Genomic DNA, 20,113 nt, shown 5'->3' on the forward strand with positions numbered 1-20,113 from the left:
GCTTCAATATGCTTCATAAGCAGTGTCATTTGCAGCTCAATTAACAGGAAGGGGAATACTTTCAGCCCAGAGGAACAGGGTGTCTGAGACAAGGGCTGGAGTTTTGCACCCCTGGGAGCTGTGGCCTTTCCTGGCAAACCATCCCCATGTTGACCTGGCCCAAGCATGGAAACCCACCACAGCTTCCCTGTGAGCTGAGGTCCTGGAGCAGGGTGTGCATCCCCTGCTCCAGCTCTGCAAGTCTTGAACAAAATTAATAAAAAAATATCTGGCAAGTTCTTAGCCTGCTTTGCTAGATCTTTAAAACCCGTACTAAAATTCCATCATCTCATCTTCCCATTATTAAAATTTCAGAAAAATGTAAAGTTTTCATTAATCTCCTGCAGCAAATTTAGCACTCTGAACTGGCAGTTGATTCGGCTTTTAGGACTGCATTAGCTAGGATATTAAACAAAATGTGTCATTCTTCTGTATCTTCTGTAAGAAGCTAAATCAGTTTTCCAACATATTTATACCACTTTATCTAACAGAATCTGAATGATCATTTAGAGCTGTGATGCTTTATTAGCAGCTGGCATAGAAATTACTCTGCAAAATTATATATTGCATTATAGTAATGTTTAAATTGGTGTTAATCCAATGTCATAAAATGTAAAAAATCTTTAAAGTGCGTTATATTTTTCAGTAATTGACATTTTGGCTTAATGAGATGTTACCTTTCATAAAGCTGGTACCTGGAGTAGTAATGAGAATACTAATCAGTAAATAAAGCTCAGCTTTGTTACTGCAGGGCTCTGACCAGAGTGGCCGCGTTGTTGTCCCACTGCAGGGGACACTGTAAACTGAGCTAGTGCAGATATTGAGGGCAGCACCCACTGGGGTCAACCTCACACCCTACTCCCTCCCAGGGGACAGGCTGGGGACATCCCAGGGGATTCCACCTGCTGCACTCCAGGGGTGTCAGTGGCACAGGAGGATCTGCTGCTGTGGGAGGTGGCTCTGCTCTTGGTGTGGGAATGCGATTGTGCTGCAATGTCCTGAAGGAACTGCTGATGGTGCCTTAGGATGGAGGGTGAGGATTTCCTCCTGTGGCAAGATGGACTCAAGCATTTTGCTCTTTTTAAAAAGGCACCTGCAGCTGCAGGTGTCCCAGCTGTGCCCACACAATTCATATCCCGCATTTTAAAGCTCTCATTCATTATTGTTGGCTTGTTTGTTTTTCAGGTTCAAGAGGAGAAGAGATCTCAGAGGAGGACCCTCAGATCGATATAGCTACAGTTCAGGACATGCTCAGTAGCCACCATTACAAGTCCTTCAAAGTCAGCATGATCCATAGGCTTCGATTCACCACTGATGTTCAGTTAGGTAAATCAATCCCTACTGTAACGCTCCGGAAAATGGAACGGTTCAAACCTTTGGCCATCTGTAACAGCAAACTGTCCATCTTGGGTGTTTTTAAAGCAGTCATTATCATATTGTCTGTTTTATTGTGGAGCACATCGCTTGAAAGCATTGCTAGCATTTCAGCAGTTAAAAAAATTGCTTTCAGTTGAAAATATTTAAGTATTTTTATTCTCCACAATCAGCCAGCACATGTTTCTGCTGAAAGAAGGCCATTATATAATGACCTCCTATCTGTTTTTTTAATCTAGGCTTCCTAATGGAAAGCTTCTTGCCAACTGTTTTGTTATTTTTAAGTGAGGCTATGCAAAATTAGGAATGATTAAGTTTTTCCTTTTCTGAGACTGAAAGATTTCAACAACCAAATAGAGATTTGACGTGGAACAAAATAAAACTAGCGTTCTCTAAAGGTTTCATATTGTCCTTATTAGCTTTCTGAATGCTTTTGAAAACCTGGAGGCCAAGGGATGACAGAATCTTGAATTATAAAAGCCCCATTACTGTTTTAAAATGATTGAATGGCTTTTTATCTTTGTGTTTAAATTGTGAAAATTTGATTAATGATGCATTGCTAGGTGACCTGTGACATTCCTGCAAATACCTTCCATGAAGAAATGATTCAGCAGTAGAGTATTAAGTGCTGCCATGTTTACAAAATGCATTTATTCTGTACAATTCAGCAGAATTGTTTAATGTAAACTATACTAGTTCCTGTATTATGGTCACTTCTGCCTCTTCCTTCTACCATTCTTAAGCACACATAGAAGTATATGTCTAAAATTTTTACAGGAGAAGCTTTCTGAGTTTATTTTGAACTGTCTTGTTAAGGAAGGATTTATCTGATGGTGCTGAAGCAGGCCAGTCCTGGGCACATTTTCTGCTTTTGAGCAAACTATCTGGGTGTGATAGTTTGCTTCCAGTGAGGTTTGACTCACTGTATCTGCGAAGTGTCAGAAATAAGAGCTTGAAAAGGTCATGACAGATCACTAAAGATAAATGGTTAAGGGAGAAAAGCTGTTAAATGAAACAAATGGCTTAACTTGTATAGCAGAGAAGGAGCTGACCCTGTCCAGTACTGTAAGGACCATAAAATTTCCATTTTATAACAATCTGTGATCGTGGATACTTTGATGGCACTACAGTGACTGTGTGATTTTTATAATCTAATAATATTTTAAAAAATCAAAGTAAACCCCAGTTGGGTATTCAGAGTTTGGGTAACTGTAGAGCATCAAACCTTTAAATAAAGTCAAAATAATTGTATGTTGCTGGGGTTTCTCCTGAATTATTTTCAGGTACTTAAGGAGCATTGCTGGTAAAATAAGCACTGCTGGTCTGCTGAGTGCTATGTGTTCATCTTCTTCAGCTCAGACTGCTCTGTATGGTCTGAAATGGAAAAAATGGCATCTAATTGTTTTTCACTTCTCATCTGGAGCTCTGGTTGAGAGCTGCTCCATGTCAGCTGAGTGATGACCAGTTACAAGACTTTTCTCTGCAGCATTTTTGTGTCTCCAGTTCTGGGTAGAAGCTATAGGAAAGGGACATTTTTTCTAGAGGACACTGAGAATCCATGGTCATTCTGTTGCTCCTCCACAATACTGAGCTGTGTTTGTGAACTACTGAGTGCATACTGGTACATTCTGGAAGTTTTAGGGTTTTGGATGCCTGGTCTCTGAGTCCGAGGCAAGATTTTCTGAAAATATTGGAGTAAACTCAATCTTCTCTACACTGTGAGTAGTTTTTCTGTAGTAAAAAGCAATACATAAGTGACCCTGGGAGGAAGGGCCACCTTTTGACTGATGGTTTTATGACAGTGGAAAGCTTTAGCCAGAGCAGTTTAAGGTCTGGGGCTTTATGTTTTAGCTCATATGCAGTGTAATGCACATACAGTACTGCTCTCAACAGTTTTACAATCTACAGATTTCATCATAAGACACATTTGCTTGTACAGCACATGAGCAAAACTAAAAGCAGCATATTGTCTTGGAAAATGACTGCTGGCAAGTATTTCAGAAAAGGGGGGGCAGTTGCAGACCCCAACAAAGGAAGCAAGAACAGAACACTGTTACTGGACTAATACATCCATGACATTTCTTTTGAGAAAAGGAATGAATTAAGAAAATAGTATAAGCTGCTTTTTTACTCAATTTTTTGAGTATGACTAATTTGTGCTGTGATACAGAGACTGCAGAAGCCAAATACATAATACTGTTTTGATTTTAGGTTTCAACACATTCAGATTGTGAGAACAATAACACAGAAAAGACAACATTCTTTGTCAATGTGCTCTTTGGATGCGTGTGAGCTTAAGCCAGTGATGTCGAGATACAGAAATAATGGATGAAGTGTACAGCAACAATTTGCAGATAAAAATAATAGAAGTTAAAGTGTATTTTACATGATAAAAAAAAAGATGAAAGAGGAGGAAGTCTGTTACATCCGAGATGGTTACAAAATCCATGCTTGGTGAAGTAGCCTCTGCTGAAAAGATTGATGCAATGGGGAGTGACCTTGGCTTGGAGCAGGAGCTGGTGATGTATGTATGAGCATCTCTCTGCTAAATGGACCCAGATTTGTAGCACTAATATACATGGAAGCCCAGAACCAAACTCAGGATGGCAATAAATCAACAGCCACTTTGGGTGTCATTTCTGGTTTATATTCCACTATTGTTCTATCACTTTAATTCATGTCACTATCATTTGTTCATCTGGAACAGTTTTATATAATTTTCCAGTGGAGTTACCTGACAAATCCTATCAAATTAACAAGGTGCCTTAACAATATTGACTGACTGTGAATTCTGAAGTTGCAGGACCATACAGTGAAAATATTTAAGGGATATTTCAGGGGTAACATTTTCAGAGGAAGGGATGAGAAATAACACTCTCACACAAGGAATTTGCACCCTTATTTTTAGTATTTGCCTGGACTTTTTTCAGTGAGTAAATAAGAACTTACCCATCAACTTTGCATGTTTTCCTTAAGCTACAGAAAATGCAATTTTGAATAATGAACAATTGCATTGAAATAACAACACTTATTTTAAATAATCTGTCCAAAATTAAATTACAAAACAAAATGGGCTCCAGATACTGCACCAGCCTGCTCCAATTACCTAGTTCTAGCAGTCCTTGTGTTAATTGGACTCTTGATACAATGCTTAATTGAAATGTGATCTCTCTGATGTGACGTATGTTTAATGACACTGCACATTCCTAGACTAATAGCAGGGGGAGGGGGTTGGTGATGTTATTACAGACTCTCATGGCAGCAGGGTTAGGGTGGAGGTAACTTTGTGTTAGTGGACAGGGCTGCAAGGGGGAGCCCCCCGTGGGTGTCTGCATGCTTTGATTTGAGAGTTGCAGAAAATACAAACGAATGTGGTTTGCAAATTCTGCAAGCTAGGACCAGACTGTAAGAAATACTGAGTTAATTTTGGAGGGCTTGGGAGAGATGTTATGTGTGTGGCATCTTTTATTTTGTCATATCTTTTTTAAAGTTTTATCCTCAGGTCCTTTAGGTTTTCCTGTGCTGTAGATGAGCCAGGCATAATGCATTTGAAAGCAGCACAGCCCGAACCCTCAAGAGAGAAGAGGTTATCTCTGCTGGTTTTTCAGAGATGCAGGAGTTAAATGATGTTTAAATACTTTTTTCCTCCATTGCTTCCTTTTGTCGCTTTCTCGTGAGCTTTGCCTATAACTCATGGCTGAAGAAATGTAATTATTTTTAAGGCTCCACATGCCTTGATGTAAAAAACACACTGGGAAGCTTGTTCAGTCACATCAACAGCTGCTGAACAATGAGCTGCTGTTCACCGGGGTGGTGGCGCGAGGCTCCGGCTCCGCAGCGCAGTGATGAGATGGCTGGAGGTGACAGTGAGTGTCCTGGGCACCTCCTGCTGCCCTGGCACCGCTGGGGAGGAGCACCTGGAGGGTGGCAAGGGGTGGTCTGCTCCAGATCACTAGAGCTCTGCCATGAGATCAGTGCGTGACAGCTTCATGCCCGGTCAGGCTCCACATGCATCCTCATCCTGCTCCCAAAGCACAGATCAGAACTGGCTTCAAAATCCCAGCAGTGTAAAAGCACCCAGGGGCTCTGGGACAAGAGGTTTTTGTTTATGAGAACCTGGGTAGTGCAAAGAGCATTTCTGTAGTGCCAGAAGTGGGTGTTGTCCTCACGCAGCGACATGATGTGTGCTGGGTGGGAGACAGGGCAGGGACCCTGTGTGATAGTGGCTGCTACCTACAGCAGTGGGGGCTGAAAAATAGCAGTACTTTTTATAAATCCTGCCACTTATGTAGCTACGCCTTCCAGAAGAGCTCTGTATGTGCTGAGAAGAATTTTTTCTGTGATGTTTCTTCCTTGTTGATATACTTATGCAGGAGAATAGAATACAGATTATCAATGCAGCTTGATAACCGTTTGCTTTTGGTTTCAAAAGCTCTTGTGCTTTCAAAAAGCCCAAAAGGGCAATATGCTTTCATCCCATTTAAGATTTATAAAGTGTGTCAAATGGCTGATATGAAATCACTTAAACAGATCACTGTTGTGGCTCTCCATTCTTTCTCATCTCAGGTATTTCTGGAGACAAGGTAGAGATAGACCCTGTTACTAATCAGAAGGCCAGCACTAAGTTTTGGATTAAGCAGAAACCCATTTCAATCGATTCTGAACTCCTCTGTGCCTGTGACCTTGCGGAAGAAAAAAGCCCAAGTGAGTAGTCCTTTTTATTTATGTTCTCTCTCTTCTCTCCCTGTATGTGCTAGGTGTCCAAAGAATTATTACTGCCATGTCCTTTTCTTTCTATAGGTGCATTTTATTCATTATAGGATGTTTTTAATCTCACTTGATTCTGTTACAGAGAACACAACATAAACAAATACACATTTTATGAGTATCTTTTTAATGCTGCTCACAGCTAATGGCATCATTACAAGTGTTTCTTGCACACTGTCAGTAGCTGCTCTCAGCACTGTGCCCTGGTTGTGCCTGGCTGGTCTGTGGCCCCATAGCACACTATCCCACAGAATTACCAGAAAACACCCAGCTCAGGCTGCAGTCAGCAAGAGGTCACAGTCTGGGAAGTTCAGAGTGCCACTTCAAAAGCCCAGTGCTTTTGCTTGTTGTATCAGTGGAGTAATGAGAGTCTGTATCTGTGAAGCTTGTTCTCAGAAGCACAGGATGGTCCCTGGGGAGCTGAGCAATGTCTCCCAGTGGTGCCTGAATGTAACTGTCTACTTTCAAAAAGTAGCTGTGGTTCAAAACCTCAGGTGGATTTTATGACACCTGTGCTTTTGCAGGGTAGGGATGCTCAGTATTAAGTACTTATCTGCAAGGTGACAGAGAGGGAGAATTATGTGATACATATTTACAGAGGTAATGATCTGTTGAATTCTCTTGGAAGAGTAAATTTATGGCTGCCACAGATTTTATCAGCAATTATTGAACTATATCCTTCTCCCCTTCATTACCCCTTCCTACTACCATGTTCATAGTCTAGTCATTGTCTTCCTTTTCGGTCTCTCCAGCAAGATCTCATGGTCCTTGGGAAGTCATGATCCCAGGGAGAGTTGTCTCTAAGGTCCCAGCAGCCCAAACTGTAACAGTTGCCTTTAGAGTAGAAGGTGCAGTTTTGTGCTTGCAGGTGTACTGACACCTCTGGGTTTGTAGCTACATTTCATTTCAAATGCAACTCTCTGAATGGGATTGTGTCTGAAAAGCCAGCCTTGACACCCAAGGTTTCCAGCTCATGCTCCCATCAGCACAACAGTCTGAGACCTTTGAGCTGCCCCCAGACACTTCCAGAGCTGTGTCCTGCAGGGCATGTGGCTCCCCAGCCCCCCTGCCAGCAGCTGCTGTAGGAAATGGTGCTTGTACCCAAATCCTGCCATCCCAGGGGCAAATAAGGGACATAATTTCAGTCTCCAAATCGAGTCCCAAAGCAGCTGGGCAGTTCCTTCATGTGGAGACTGTTGAGTGAAGAATTGTGGTCACTTGGGAGAGGTTATGACACAGGCAACCTTTGTGTGATACCAAGGGGTTTAATTTACCTATTTTTGTGTGTCCATCAGAAACTTTTCCCATTAAATAAGTGTTCAGTATTATTCCAAAAGGAGAAAATAATTCCCCCCTGAAATCTGCTGACCTCTTCCCAGTTCACTAAGGATGTTCCAAGAGTCATTATTTTTGGCCAGTAGAAGAGACTTTTAGTGTGACATCTCAGGATGATACATTTTGGAGAACTCTTAACAGCAGATCAGTATCTCTTGAATTTTAAATGGAAAAAAGTTATTTTAGTAGCATAAAGGAATGAAACTCACTGTATTTCACAAGTTTTGTCTGTGATTTTTATCAGCATAGTGATAGATGTTTGTTGCAAAGTTTACATCAAAAATTATTTCCGGATCTTGCTTGAATGAATTATTGCAAAGAAAGAGAGGCTGAGTGAAGATAAGGTCTTTGAGTTCTGCAATATATTTTGTTTTCATGTTTTTATCTCTTGTAACACTAACATGCTCCATCTCATATTTTAGAAGTGTTCCACACGTGTGACACCACTTGTACAGTTACACCAGGTGTAAATGCCACGGATGTGTTACTGCACTGCTGGGAACCCCTGGGTGCTGCTCTGCCAGGCTGACCCCTGGCACTCTGCAGAGGGTGAAAGGTTCGGAGGAGCCTTAGGTTTTAGTGAGGGATGTTGGGAGGGGAGTGTGGTGGCTGTGATCAGCACAGCTGGAGCTTTCTGCAGCGATTGTTCCTCTGAACCTGGTGATTAACACAGTTTAATATCCGTGAGCTCTTGCTGCAGATCAGGGAGGTTTCAGAGTGTTTACGGGCACTTTTCTGCAGAAATGTAAAAACAGAAATTGTGTAGCAAATAGTAAAGAGCCTCCTGCTTATCTTCTGTGAGTTTTCTCTGAAAAGACAGATTAATGCAGCGGTACTTGTGTGAGTGTTAAAGGACTCAACAACTACAGAGAGGACATGTTCTGAATATTTACAGAGGCACTTGGGGTGGTTCTGGCTGGGGCTGCAGCTTTCCTGTGCTGTGAGTTCCCAGAACCTGGAGCTGTGATCAGTGGAAACAGAAAATGAAAACAGAAAGCTTTGGCATCTAATTTGCCATTAGCATGGGCATTGTAGGCAGGAATGGCTGATGATTTTTGTTTGTCCTTGTAGTAGGCCTGGGTCAGCATTTGAATTTTTATTTGTAAATTAAATCAGACTCCCTGAATTTAGACAGAGGGAAGAGGTAATGGCCCTGCTGGCTCGATCAAATGCCATTAGAACCTGAAAACACTGTATATAAACAGCTTGCTTAAACCAGGTTCAGTCTGATTATCACGAGAGATTCTGAATGTTTTGAGTCTTGAAAGGAAGCATCCTATCACTGAGAAATAAGATTTAAGCCTTAATAAAGTAGTTGTCATTTTTATAGCTGAAAAGAGCTCTGTATCTCAATTAAGTGTACATAATATAAATTCTTAAGGAAGCAACATAATACACTTAATACAATTATATCCCTTTGCAATAGTGTAATTTAAAGGAAATCTGATTCTGTTAATGTCTCTTACATTACTTGGACAAGGGAGGAACTTAAGTGTCACTGACCACTGCCTCTTTACAAAGTGCCCAGTGGACCAGGCACAGCAGTGTTGGTTGATCCTTTCCTGGACAGGATTGGTGCTGGGCAGGAGTGGGGAGCTGGCCAGGGCAGGGTTCTGTGATAGCTGCAGAATTAGTGCAATTTAATTGATCATGTACTCAAAACACTCAAGAATAATCTTCTGTGATCCTTTTTCTACTTTTTTGTGTTAATAAAGCAGATCCACCTCAATTGCTAGGTCAAAATATCCTTAATATTAAGGTAGTCTAAACAAAGGTGTCCTCTAGGTCACGGAGTACATTTCATAACTTCAGTTTGTAATTTAATTGCCTGCTTTGCACCCTGCAGCTTAAGATTTCCTTTAAATTCTTATTCCATTGTTGCACTGGGGCTTAACAGAGTGTTAACCTGGTAATAGGCACAGGGCCTCCCCATTATATGTCTCGCTATCGAGCGGTTCTGCATGACTAGTTAAAAAAGATGGCAAGAAGATTAATGAAAGCTGCCTAGTACAGAGGGGGGTAGGTACCTTTGCAAGACTTCTAGCGAGGAGATATTAGAGCTGAACCAGAGCTTGGCTTTTTCTTTATCCCATGACCTTTGAACCTGCCTTACTGTCGAGAGCTGCCAGCAGAGCCGACGTTTTGATTGATGTTGCTACACGAGTCAGTCTTTCCCATTGAATTCTACATCTGCACGAAAATAGCTTTTCTAGCAGTATTCATACTGGCTGTAAGTGATAGCCAAAGTGATGCCTGAAATGCTGCTGCGTAGTTTTCATTTAAAACTAAAGGTATTTGATGTTTTAATTCAGTATCCAGTTTCTCCATATTATGTGTGTTGGGTAATACTAATTTGATGAATTCATTATTGGGTTATGAAAGGACTAAAAACATACAGAAAGTGTTGGAAAGGCATGGAGAGATTCCTGCTGTGCTGGGAGCTCCAATAGAGATGTTGTACGTTTGCTCAGAGCCCTGCAGTGGAGCCAGAGCAGAGAGGCAACAATTATGCATGTGCTCTGCAAATGGTGCACAAAATATTGTGTTAGTTCCTAATATTCCTGTTCCTGCTGTGAATAATGCCAACTGTGAAATAACAGAAGAAAATTTGTACTTGAGAGGAGACTCAAAAGCAGGTGCTGATCAAAAGGTACAAAGCAGCTTCAGCAGAGAAAATGTTCCCAAACTTCAGGCTTGTTGTGAGCATCCAAACTGCTGCTCAGGATGGGGCTGGGGGCTTGGGTGGGTTTGGTGTTTGCTGGTAAGATGTGGGTGGGAGCAGGAGGGGGTTGGTGGTGGCTTCTCCTGCCCCTGCCCCACCAACATGGCTGCAGCTTATTAATCCCATGGAAGAGCCTTTTCATAAAAGTACTCTGGAGCACAATCAGGAGCATGCATTGCCTCATCCTTTTAACAAATATGGTTTGTAGCCCTATTAAAAGGGGTCTTCATCTATCCTGTCAAAGCTATTCTGCTGGGGTTTTTTAGTTTAATTACACTATCCAATTAAAACTCCTTGCTGCATTTTGATTCGCTTCTCCTTGGGCTTGAGTGGATATGACATTTACAAGGCTCGCCTTTCAAGCAGACAATGGTGTGATTGATGAGGTGCAGACGCAATGAAGGAGGCGATTGCCATGTGGAAACACTGCTTAGTGCATTTTGATTTATTTATCATCCTTTTTTCCCAAACAAGGTTGCTGGTGAAGAGGTTGTGGGCAACCCCAAGTTCCACCTCAATTTCTACCATTCCCACAGAAATCTTTATTAGTATTCTACCTCTCAGAATAATTAAAAGAAGACACAAAAGGCTTTGGGGAAAAATATCCAGATGTGTGAATAGTTACCTCAATTTGACATAAAAGTGGCTCTATGCAGCATTTTAATTGCAACTCTGCTCTCAGAACATCTGGAAACAAAACATCCACTAAAGCAATGTTTGATAACAAGCCTGTGGTGGAATGGATAGTCCTGAGTTGTTGGAAAAGTGATCAGAAATAGCTGCTCCCTGAGAGGATGGGGAAGCCAGCAGGACTGCAGCTATTATCGTTTTTATTAACATTCTGATCATTTGTTCCCAGTCCAGCCATACCATGGTTTAAAGGAGCTCCATGGGCAGGTTTGGGGGGCAGGATGGACATTTCTATTCAATCTGTATCCCTAACCAAGCTTGGTACAATACCCCTGGTAATACAGCTGTGGTGCAACTTCTGGGAGTCCTCCTAGGAGAAAACCTCTAAGTTTTCTTCTTTTGGGAGGTTATCCAAATGGGTGTTTTGATGGTAATGCAGCACTTGGTTTTTTTGTAGGACCTTCAGGCACACCCCAGGGTCATGACATCATTTTTGAGGTAGCACATGTGGATTTCAAACAACAGCTGTCCCCAAGGCTTTTAAATTAAATATAGCAGTGGTGGTGAGCAGAGGTTAGCTCATGTCAGGCAGTGTTTTAAGTAAATCTGCCTTTGTACAGAAAGATTGCTTGTGTGTATTTTATTTTCATCATTCCTTGCCTTTTCACTAGTATATTTCTAATTCTTTGTAATCCGTGTGAATCCGTGAGAAGAGATTGCAAGGTTTGATCCTGCTGTCATAATTTCTGAAATGGTGAAAATCTGTGATGATGTCAAATGATGCCATAAGTGTTTCGTTCTTCAGAGAGGTCTTTCTCTAGCTATTGGTGCCACTAATAACTCTTAATTGTTGACTTCTGCCTTATGGCCCTGTAATGACAAAGCAATCATCAAGGTATATTGGAAAATTAACATAAATTTGCATTTCTTAGTGTTTGTTTTCTGTTTTGTCCAATTCATGAATAGTCTTTTCGTCCTTCATCTGATTAGTGATTTAATTCAGTGCACATTGTTCTAAAGAGTGGCACTGGCCAAAGAGAGGGTTTGGTACAGTTGGAGGTTGGCAGGTGGAAGAGGAGAAATCAAAACTTGACAGATTTGGTTAAAAAAAAAATGTCTTATGCAAATTCGTGTCCCTCAAATGTTTCCAAGCAAGAAATGTGTTTTTCAGACTGAAAAAAAGTTCCCCAATGTACCAAACTTGCCTTGGGGGGATGTTCCTCCACCAGGACAGAAGCCTGTGCTAACAGAGGAGTTTCTGTCATTCATCTTCCATAACAGTTTTAGCAAATAAACATAGTTTTGAGTAACATGTACTTTGTGTTGTACAGCTGATTAGTTCTGATTACAGAACACTGAATTTTCCCCCTGCAGGGGTCGACATCAAACCCTCTCTGTGGGGTTCCAATCCTGGGCAGCACTGGTGGGTGCTGGAGCTGAACTCTTGTGTTTCCACCCACAACCTCAAGGACACCAACCCCTGGTCATGCAGGAGTCGTGGCAGTGAGGCTGTTTGTGCAGGATCTGCATTTGTTTTAATTTGACCATCACGTGCTGCATAGGCCACTTGAGCTGCTGCTGTTTGTTACCAAATATTCTTGTATGGAAATATAAAACCATTGAGGTTCCTATTGATTTCTGAATTGTCAAGGGTGGTGCTCTATTGGAAAGAGGTACATCACGTATTTAAGCACTCTTGGAAATGGAAATCAATCTCACAATTCATAAATTCCATCTGGCTAGAATAGTAGCAGAGCAAAGTGCCAGTTACGGTTTCAATGAACTCATATTTCATGCTGTAAATAGTGTAATGTGGACACGGAGCACATAAACATAATGCAGTAATGGGGCTTTTTACAGAAAAGTCTTCTCAGCGTCTTTCCTCTAAATCACTGTCAGGGCACAGAGTGGGTTCCATGCCCTGCCTGTGCGGCAACACCCAGCACCGACACCGCCCCGGCACCCACTGGGCCTTTGGGTCTGTGGTGCTGGATCCCAGGAGAGTGGGGCAAGTTCTGCCTCCTGCCCCCGGCCCCACTGAGGTGGGTAATGGCATCTGATGCTCCAGTTGTCATGGGAAGAGCTGACTCCTCACAATCCTCAGACAAGTGCTGGGGATGGAGCTCTGCCTTCTTCTGCTGTCAGCTCTGGGAATGTTCTTGCCCGGGAGGAGTCGATCGCTGGTCTAAAAGAAAGATGGGCTTTCTGGGGCGTCTCCCTCAGGTGTGAGGAGGTTGTGATTGATCTCCAGCTTCACACTCAGGTTCTGTTCTGTTTTGTGGCTCTGCCCAGCAGGCGATGCTGGTGCAGCAGAGCTGGGGGAGTCCCCCAGCAGCACATGGGTCTCTGTGTCCAACTGGGGCTCCAGCCCCTTGCCAGAGGTTTTGTATCTGCACTTTCAGCTTCCTGGAGCAGGTCAGGGTTTGTGCTGATTCAGGGGCAGCCCTGGCTGGGGTGGTCTGGGTGCTGATCTGCACCATGAACCACTTGGTAGACTTCCGAGACCAAAACAGCAAACCTTGTTGGAATCCTTCAGACCATATTTTGTGCCATTTTAATTTTAATTTGTCATAATCAGTTTCTGTAACTGTGTGCAATATTAAATGTCCCAGGAAGGTGTGGCAGCTGCTGGGGCAGGGAACAGGGCACCAGCACTTGGGGAATCATAAAGGTGCTGAATGGAGAGTCAGGCAGGGCCAGGGGTGCAATCATTAACATACTAACGAGCTCACAGCCAGGAATTCCCGCATTTTTAGTACCACCTAGGCATCATTTGTCAAATGATTTAAAGGGGGCTTTTTTATTATTATTAGCCAGTTTTTCACTATAGAATTTATATTCGAGATTAGTGCATCATAATGGTGTTTAATTAACGTGCCATGATAAAATACTTGCATATCAAATTTTCTGGCCACAGATCCAAGCATATATCAGTCGCTTTTTGGAAATCTGGAGAATTAGATAATGTAAATAAGATTTCAATTAGCTTTCCTCCAGGAAAGACTTGAAGTTACAGCAACATGGCCATTTCTTTATGGGTTACTAACTCTGAACTGAATAAATCATGAGACAACTGAGGGACAAGTACCACGTATGGAATAGGCTTGATTTTCATTTTGAAGCCATGAATATCCATACAAGTGAAGGGTATTTTCCCTTCCTACACGTTGTGTCTGTAGCCACCCAGGAGGAGCAGCAGGGCAGCCCAGTGCTGCCCAGAGAGAAGTTGCAGTGCCTGTGACTGTGGGGGTCCCACTGCAGGAGTCAGATCCTGGCTGGAGGGTCACATTCCAGCACTGCAGCTGTGCCCTGCCCAGTGGAACAGCTTCCCTTGGCCATGAGCAACGGGGTGGGTTTGGGTGGTGTTTTGGGGAGAAGCTGTTGGAATGATGATTCTGGGGTTAATTGGCCTTTTGTTTTCAATATAATGTTCATCTTCTGCTCATGATGACAACCCAGGGAACAGTTGTGCGGAGGAGCCCTAAAGGTGGTGGAGCCCCAATGCTGGGCTGAGCAGGATCTAACCAGCCATGTGATGGATCCTTGTGCTTCCTGCAGTGGGGCTGTGATAGGAAAAGGAACTTTATTGAGGAGAGTTCAGCTGCTCCTGTAAGCCACCACTTGCCTTAAATTGAAATGACATGAGAAGCCTGTCAGCGTTTCATTACTCCCTTCTGTCGTGCTGATGGTATGCTAAGATCACCATCTGGGTTTTTCTTCTGTCAGGCACACGAGCTCTGCTGAAACTTTACAGGAATATTCTGAACAGTTTTTTTCTTATCTTTGCAGGTCATGCAATATTTAAACTTACATATCTAAGCAATCATGACTACAAACACCTTTACTTTGAATCAGATGCTGCTACTGTCAATGAAATTGTACTGAAGGTGAGTATTAAATTTTAACGTTACCCAAAATCCTGGGTGTTTTACCACTTGTTCAACATGGAAGTACTCAGGAGGCTCTGGAAATTCATGAAGGGTGCAGTGCCTGAGGACCACAAGGGTGCATTTAACATAACAGGGGAGTTGATGCCTGTTATTCTATTCATTTTTCAAGCAGCCATAGAGCAAGCTGCCTATTTGCATATAATATTTCCTTTTATTCATGTTTCTGGTTAATAGAGACACTGGTTTTATAGGAATTTTATAGGAAACTACCAAATTTTATTGTGTGAAGATAGTTTCCACCTCCAGAGAGGGGAGGAGGTTGTGGGGGAGGCTGCCAGGGTGCAGGTTCTGTGCAGGGTTGGGTGCTGCTGCTGCTGCTCCTCTGTGCCAAATGCAGGTGTTTGTACCAAGCAGAAAGTTCCTTTTTCTCACCCTGATGTTTTGTCCACATTGTTTGCTTTTTTTGTGGCTCATTACCTAAACATACTGGCTTGCTTTCTGAAACAAATCGTTGTAACACTATCGGAAGAGTAAATTTAGTTTTCTGGGAGCTAATATTTTGCAGCAATTTAAAATTTAAATGTGGTGATTTTGGCAAGCCATCTGTTAAGTTTGCTTTTTTTTTCTGTGTGGAGTTCAGAGGTTTGCTGAGTAACTGACATGATAAAAAAAATTTTATTAATAACATAGAAGGTGAGCCTATTTTGGGGGTGTTTTACTTTGTGAACTGTTTGGCAAATTCTTTTGTTCCTACTTTGTCTTAAATAAGCTGCTGTAACCCAGAACATTTGACATATCTGAGACTGGTTATAAAAGAAGGCTAAAAAAAAAAAAAAAAAAAGGCAAATTCAGTTTGCTATGAATACTATGAATATTCAAGAGAGAAATATTATTGAACAGTTCTTTTTGTCTTAAGTTGCAGATTGTTTATATAGAACATTTTCTGGTTTCATGCATAAGTTACCAGTTTGTTTTCAATTCCATCAGCATTAGGAGATGCAGAAAAATCAGACTTTTCAAATTAGGCTTTTTACATGATCAAGTGAGAGAGACCAAGGCTTTATTGACCATGAAAATTCCCTATATTTTTATGCCTTTAGCTGTAATATGCAGTGAAAGTGAAACACTCTACAGTGCATAAAATTGTGCAAGTTTTAAGCCACAGCATATTAACCAGCTAATGGCAGACCAAAGGGCATTTTTATCTTTTTGATTCTTGCATTAACCTTCCATTAAAATTATCTATGTGATTATCACAAAGCACTGGAGATAATAAATTTAGGGAATTGCAGGCTTGTTAAATATCATTTTAAAATGCTTTCATCAAGTAAAATGTGCCAAAACACAGGGCAGCAACGAGATTGGCTGAGTGTGCAAACATCATCATGAAAGAGTTATTTTTACTGAAGCTGGTAAGGTCTTTTGTAGCAGCCTCACACCAGCAACCTCACACCAGCACCCTGGGGCTTCCCCACCTGCTGCATTCACCCTGAGGTTTGGGTGGCAGAGGGATGCTGAGCTCTGGGCTGTCTCCAGTGATGTTTTGTTGATGGACACCAAAGGCTCGCTTGGGCAGGGGGTGTGAGGGTCCCTGAGCTGTCCCCCAGCAGCACTGATGACATTAAACACCCTTTCCTGTCTTACAGGTTAACTATATTCTAGAGTCCCGAGCGAGCACAGCCAGAGCAGATTATTTTGCTCAGAAACAAAGAAAACTAAGCAGGAGAACAAGCTTTAGCTTCCAGAAGGAGAAGAAGTCGGGACAGCAGTAACACCTGGCCTGGAGGAGAGCCTGTCTGCCAAATTCAGAGGCAGAGGAAATGTTCTTCCCACCCAAGCCAGGGGGAGCCAGGACTGTGGGGCTCCTGCTGCCAACAGGCGGGAGCGGCAGGCGAGAAATCTGAATTATCCCGTCCCTGACGGCTGACAGATTATCCCTCGTGGGTGATGGGAAGTCTCCCCTGTGACAAAAATAAAGAGCCATATCAGCTGGAAAGAAGACTGTTACGCTTCAGGTTCCTTTGATTAGAAATAAGAGAATGACGTAGACTGGCATCATTTAATTACTGTATTATGTACAATCACAAGAAGAGATGTGATTACATATTATTTCACAGCCTGGTTAAAATAAATTATATACATCTGTAATACACCCACATACACACAGGTATTGCTTGTGACATGATCAAATTTCTAAAAACAAAATGTAGGACAAATGTATCCATTTTTACTATTAATAAACAGATGTAATCTTTTTCAAGGTCCATATGATGCACAGTTCTTTTGGGGGGAGGCTGCAGTCCCAGATGGTTTCACTTCTGTTGCTGAAGTGCAGGAGGCAACCGTGAGCCAGGGAACAGCAGCCGTTGCAGGGGAGCAATTTGTGAAGAGCCGTTGAGCCAGTCAAGTGTGTTGTGGTTTGTTTTGTTCAAAAATATTTTTATTTAACTGTGCTTTTCAGCTTTGCATACCTTTTATTAGAAGTTCTTTGCTGTAGTCAGCAACAGTGTTTTGAAAACCAGGGCAGCATCTGGGCAGTGGAAAGGAGAGCATCTTCCTGTCCACACCCACTGTGGTCCACGCTGCTGCGCGCTGGGTCTTTTCTTGCTCTCAGACATAGCCTGCACCTGAGGACTGAGACATGCCTTCACTTTAATATTATTCTTCAAACATAAAAATTAAGACCTCCTTTGTACTGGGATTTGTAACTATTTTGGCCTTGTCCATCTTTAATACATCAGGGAACACAGGAATGGGATTAGTGGGAACCAGAGCTGCATTTTTGGTTCAGGTCACCAGAGGTGTCTTTCATAAATCTCTCCAAGTCGTTGAAGCTGGAGCTCTCTGTGCTGCTGCTGTGAATTTTGTAACAAGACAATGCCCCAGTCCCAGAGGCACTGAGCTGCAGCCGGGGCACGGGGCTGCAGGTCCCTCGGGCTCCTCCTGCCGCAGCCTCACCTCTTACAGGGTCCTACCTTGCTTTTGTATAGAGAAAACTTTCTGAGCCTTAACAAGTAGTTTAGGAATAAAATGCTAAGGCAGAGAGGTCTGTATGTCACTTACCTGTTGCATTTAGTTCTTGGGTTTTAAAACTGAGCCCTCTTGGTGTGGGTGCTGCCATGAGAGGGAGTGCTGCCCACACCGCTAGGGCCAGTCCTCACTGTACAGTCTTCCATGGTATCTGCAAAACAAGAGAAACAATGTTTTATAGTATGATATTAATTTTTTAAAATATTTTATATGTGCAAATGCAGCACACATGCAATGGGGAAAAACCCCTCAAATAATGCAATGTAAATGCCTCCTTTAACCAACTTTGTGAACTATTTAACATTAAAGTTGTTATGTGAATGCTCTTTTGCCACCCAGTTTTGATTCTTTTTAATTGAACTAAGAGATTGCCTATGTTAGTATCAGAAACTACAAAAATCTCCTTGTTTCCATGGGCATAATGTTGTTTTTCCATGTGTTTACATTTATTTATTCTAAGTGGTTATTCAATACCTGCAGTATTTGCTTTCCGTAAAGCCTAAAGCTTCACATAATAAAAAAATTTCTCTTCTCTGAGCTGTGGCCCACACTCCCCATCTGGACCAAACACAGGTACACCAGCTCATAAACCACCTTCCACTCACTCCGTGCTCCCTGCAGTCCCCTCCTGGAGCTGGGGCAGGCAGCGTGTCCTTGGAAGTGTGGGCAGGGCAGTGGGAAGGGACGAGGCTGCTGGAGGATGCTCCTGGGTGGTGTGGAGCCTGTGGGGAATTTATTTGCTTCAAAAGCTGGAAGTTGCGTTTACTTTCAAAAATCAGATCAGTTGAATACATGGAGGAAATCTTCCTTAAGTTCTGGAGACAGACAGCTCTGCAGGAGCTGAGCAGTCTCTTCCTCAGCACAGACATTTCTGCTCTTTAGCATTTGCTGAAAGAGTTAAACCCCAGCTCATGGTCGCAATCTGTGTGCAGCAGAACACAAATCCATCATGGGCTGGTCTTTCCCTGGTAGTTGTAGATTTAATTGATTCAGATGGGCATTCAACTGGGTCAGGAAAGCAAGCTGTTCCTCCCATGCCTTGTTGCTGGGCTTGGGCAGAAGAGGGTGGCTGCTGGCTCACTTAACCAGGATGGCTTCTCCCTGGTGTGCATCAGTCACTGTTGGAGACATCAGAGGTTCTCTGACTTCTGCAGTTGGAGAGGGATCTGGTTTGCACGTGCACCTGAAGTTTTACATCCGATTGCTCCTCGTGGAGCAGAGCATGCCAAAAAAAAGAAAAAAAATCACAGGCACAGACCTAGGGAGTCAGTGAGCACACGTACAGTGAGGGTGAACAACTGGAGATGGCTCCCAGCACACGCTGGGGATCCTGGCCTGACCAGAGCTCTTGAAAGTCTCTGCCAAGATTTGCCAAGAGCAACCCAAGGCAGAGGCTCCTTTGGCTTTAGGTTGGTTGGTGCCTGGTGCATCGGAGGGGCTCTGGCAGCAGCAGCAGGGCAGAGATGCAGCACCCACCCTGCACTGGGACAAGCAGGCAAAAAATACCATGCAGCCCTGGGTGCAGCCTTGAGATTAATGGGAGGAGTTATTTATGGAGACATGTTTGTAATGGGCCCATGAATTTCATGAAATGCGCTGCTGCGGCAGTGTGTAGGATTGGGTGCTGCTGCTGCTGCTGCTGCTAAAGTGATGTCCCTTAAATCATAGCCCCACACAGTGTCCCCAGTGCCATCCTGGGACAAGGACAGAGATACAAACAGAGCTGTGGGGGCACAAGGGCCCAGTGTGGGGGTGTCCTCTGCCCAGCTGGGTGCTGCTCCCCGGCACCACTGTGGTGCCCATGGTGGGGCCTGGGGCCACCAGGAGCACCTGAGGCACAGTGAGGGCCCAGTTGCCCCTACTACTGCTGCGTGAAGGGTTGAGCACTGCCATGTTTTATCCTCCCCACACACCTCTGCTTAAATGCAAAACCAAAAAAAAAGCAACAAACCAAAAAAACCACCCCTCAACAGGGTGTTGCTCACTCTAAAAACCCTAAGGATGATTTGTGAACTCTCACAGCCTCGGTAATCTCATCAGAGTAATGGGATTATATTTCAAATCACCATGGCCTGTTCATTACACATTTAAACTCCTTTGACAGAGGAAAAGTTAAATAAAATGTGTGCGTCAGCCCTGGTTGACTTTCCCAGTTCTCTTTCTTGATTAGACAAACAGATGCTGAGCTCCAAAATGAAAAAATAATGTGCTCATTTATTCATTTTTTTGACAAGTCACAATAGATTTTTTTGCCTCCAAATGGACACCCTCCCCAGGCAGGATCATGGGGGCAGCAATGGGCTCCAAGCTAGAGGCCATGGCCATA

At 43.0% G+C, this 20,113-nt stretch overlaps 1 protein-coding gene across 1 annotated transcript in view; it reads left to right on the forward strand.

Moving 5' to 3' along the window:
- MAPKAP1 (MAPK associated protein 1) overlaps positions 1-17,012 on the forward strand; it is an 85,905-nt gene extending 68,893 nt beyond the window's left edge. Inside the window, 4 exon segments of the mRNA XM_030461348.1 lie at positions 1,225-1,365; positions 5,980-6,117; positions 14,657-14,754; positions 16,404-17,012. Coding sequence (XP_030317208.1) covers positions 1,225-1,365; positions 5,980-6,117; positions 14,657-14,754; positions 16,404-16,529 — 503 coding nt within the window. The 3' untranslated portion in view covers positions 16,530-17,012.
- The last annotated feature ends 3,101 nt before the right edge of the window (positions 17,013-20,113 follow it).

Source organism: Calypte anna, chromosome 17 (genome assembly GCF_003957555.1).
Source record: "Calypte anna isolate BGI_N300 chromosome 17, bCalAnn1_v1.p, whole genome shotgun sequence".
Taxonomy (NCBI): domain Eukaryota; kingdom Metazoa; phylum Chordata; class Aves; order Apodiformes; family Trochilidae; genus Calypte; species Calypte anna.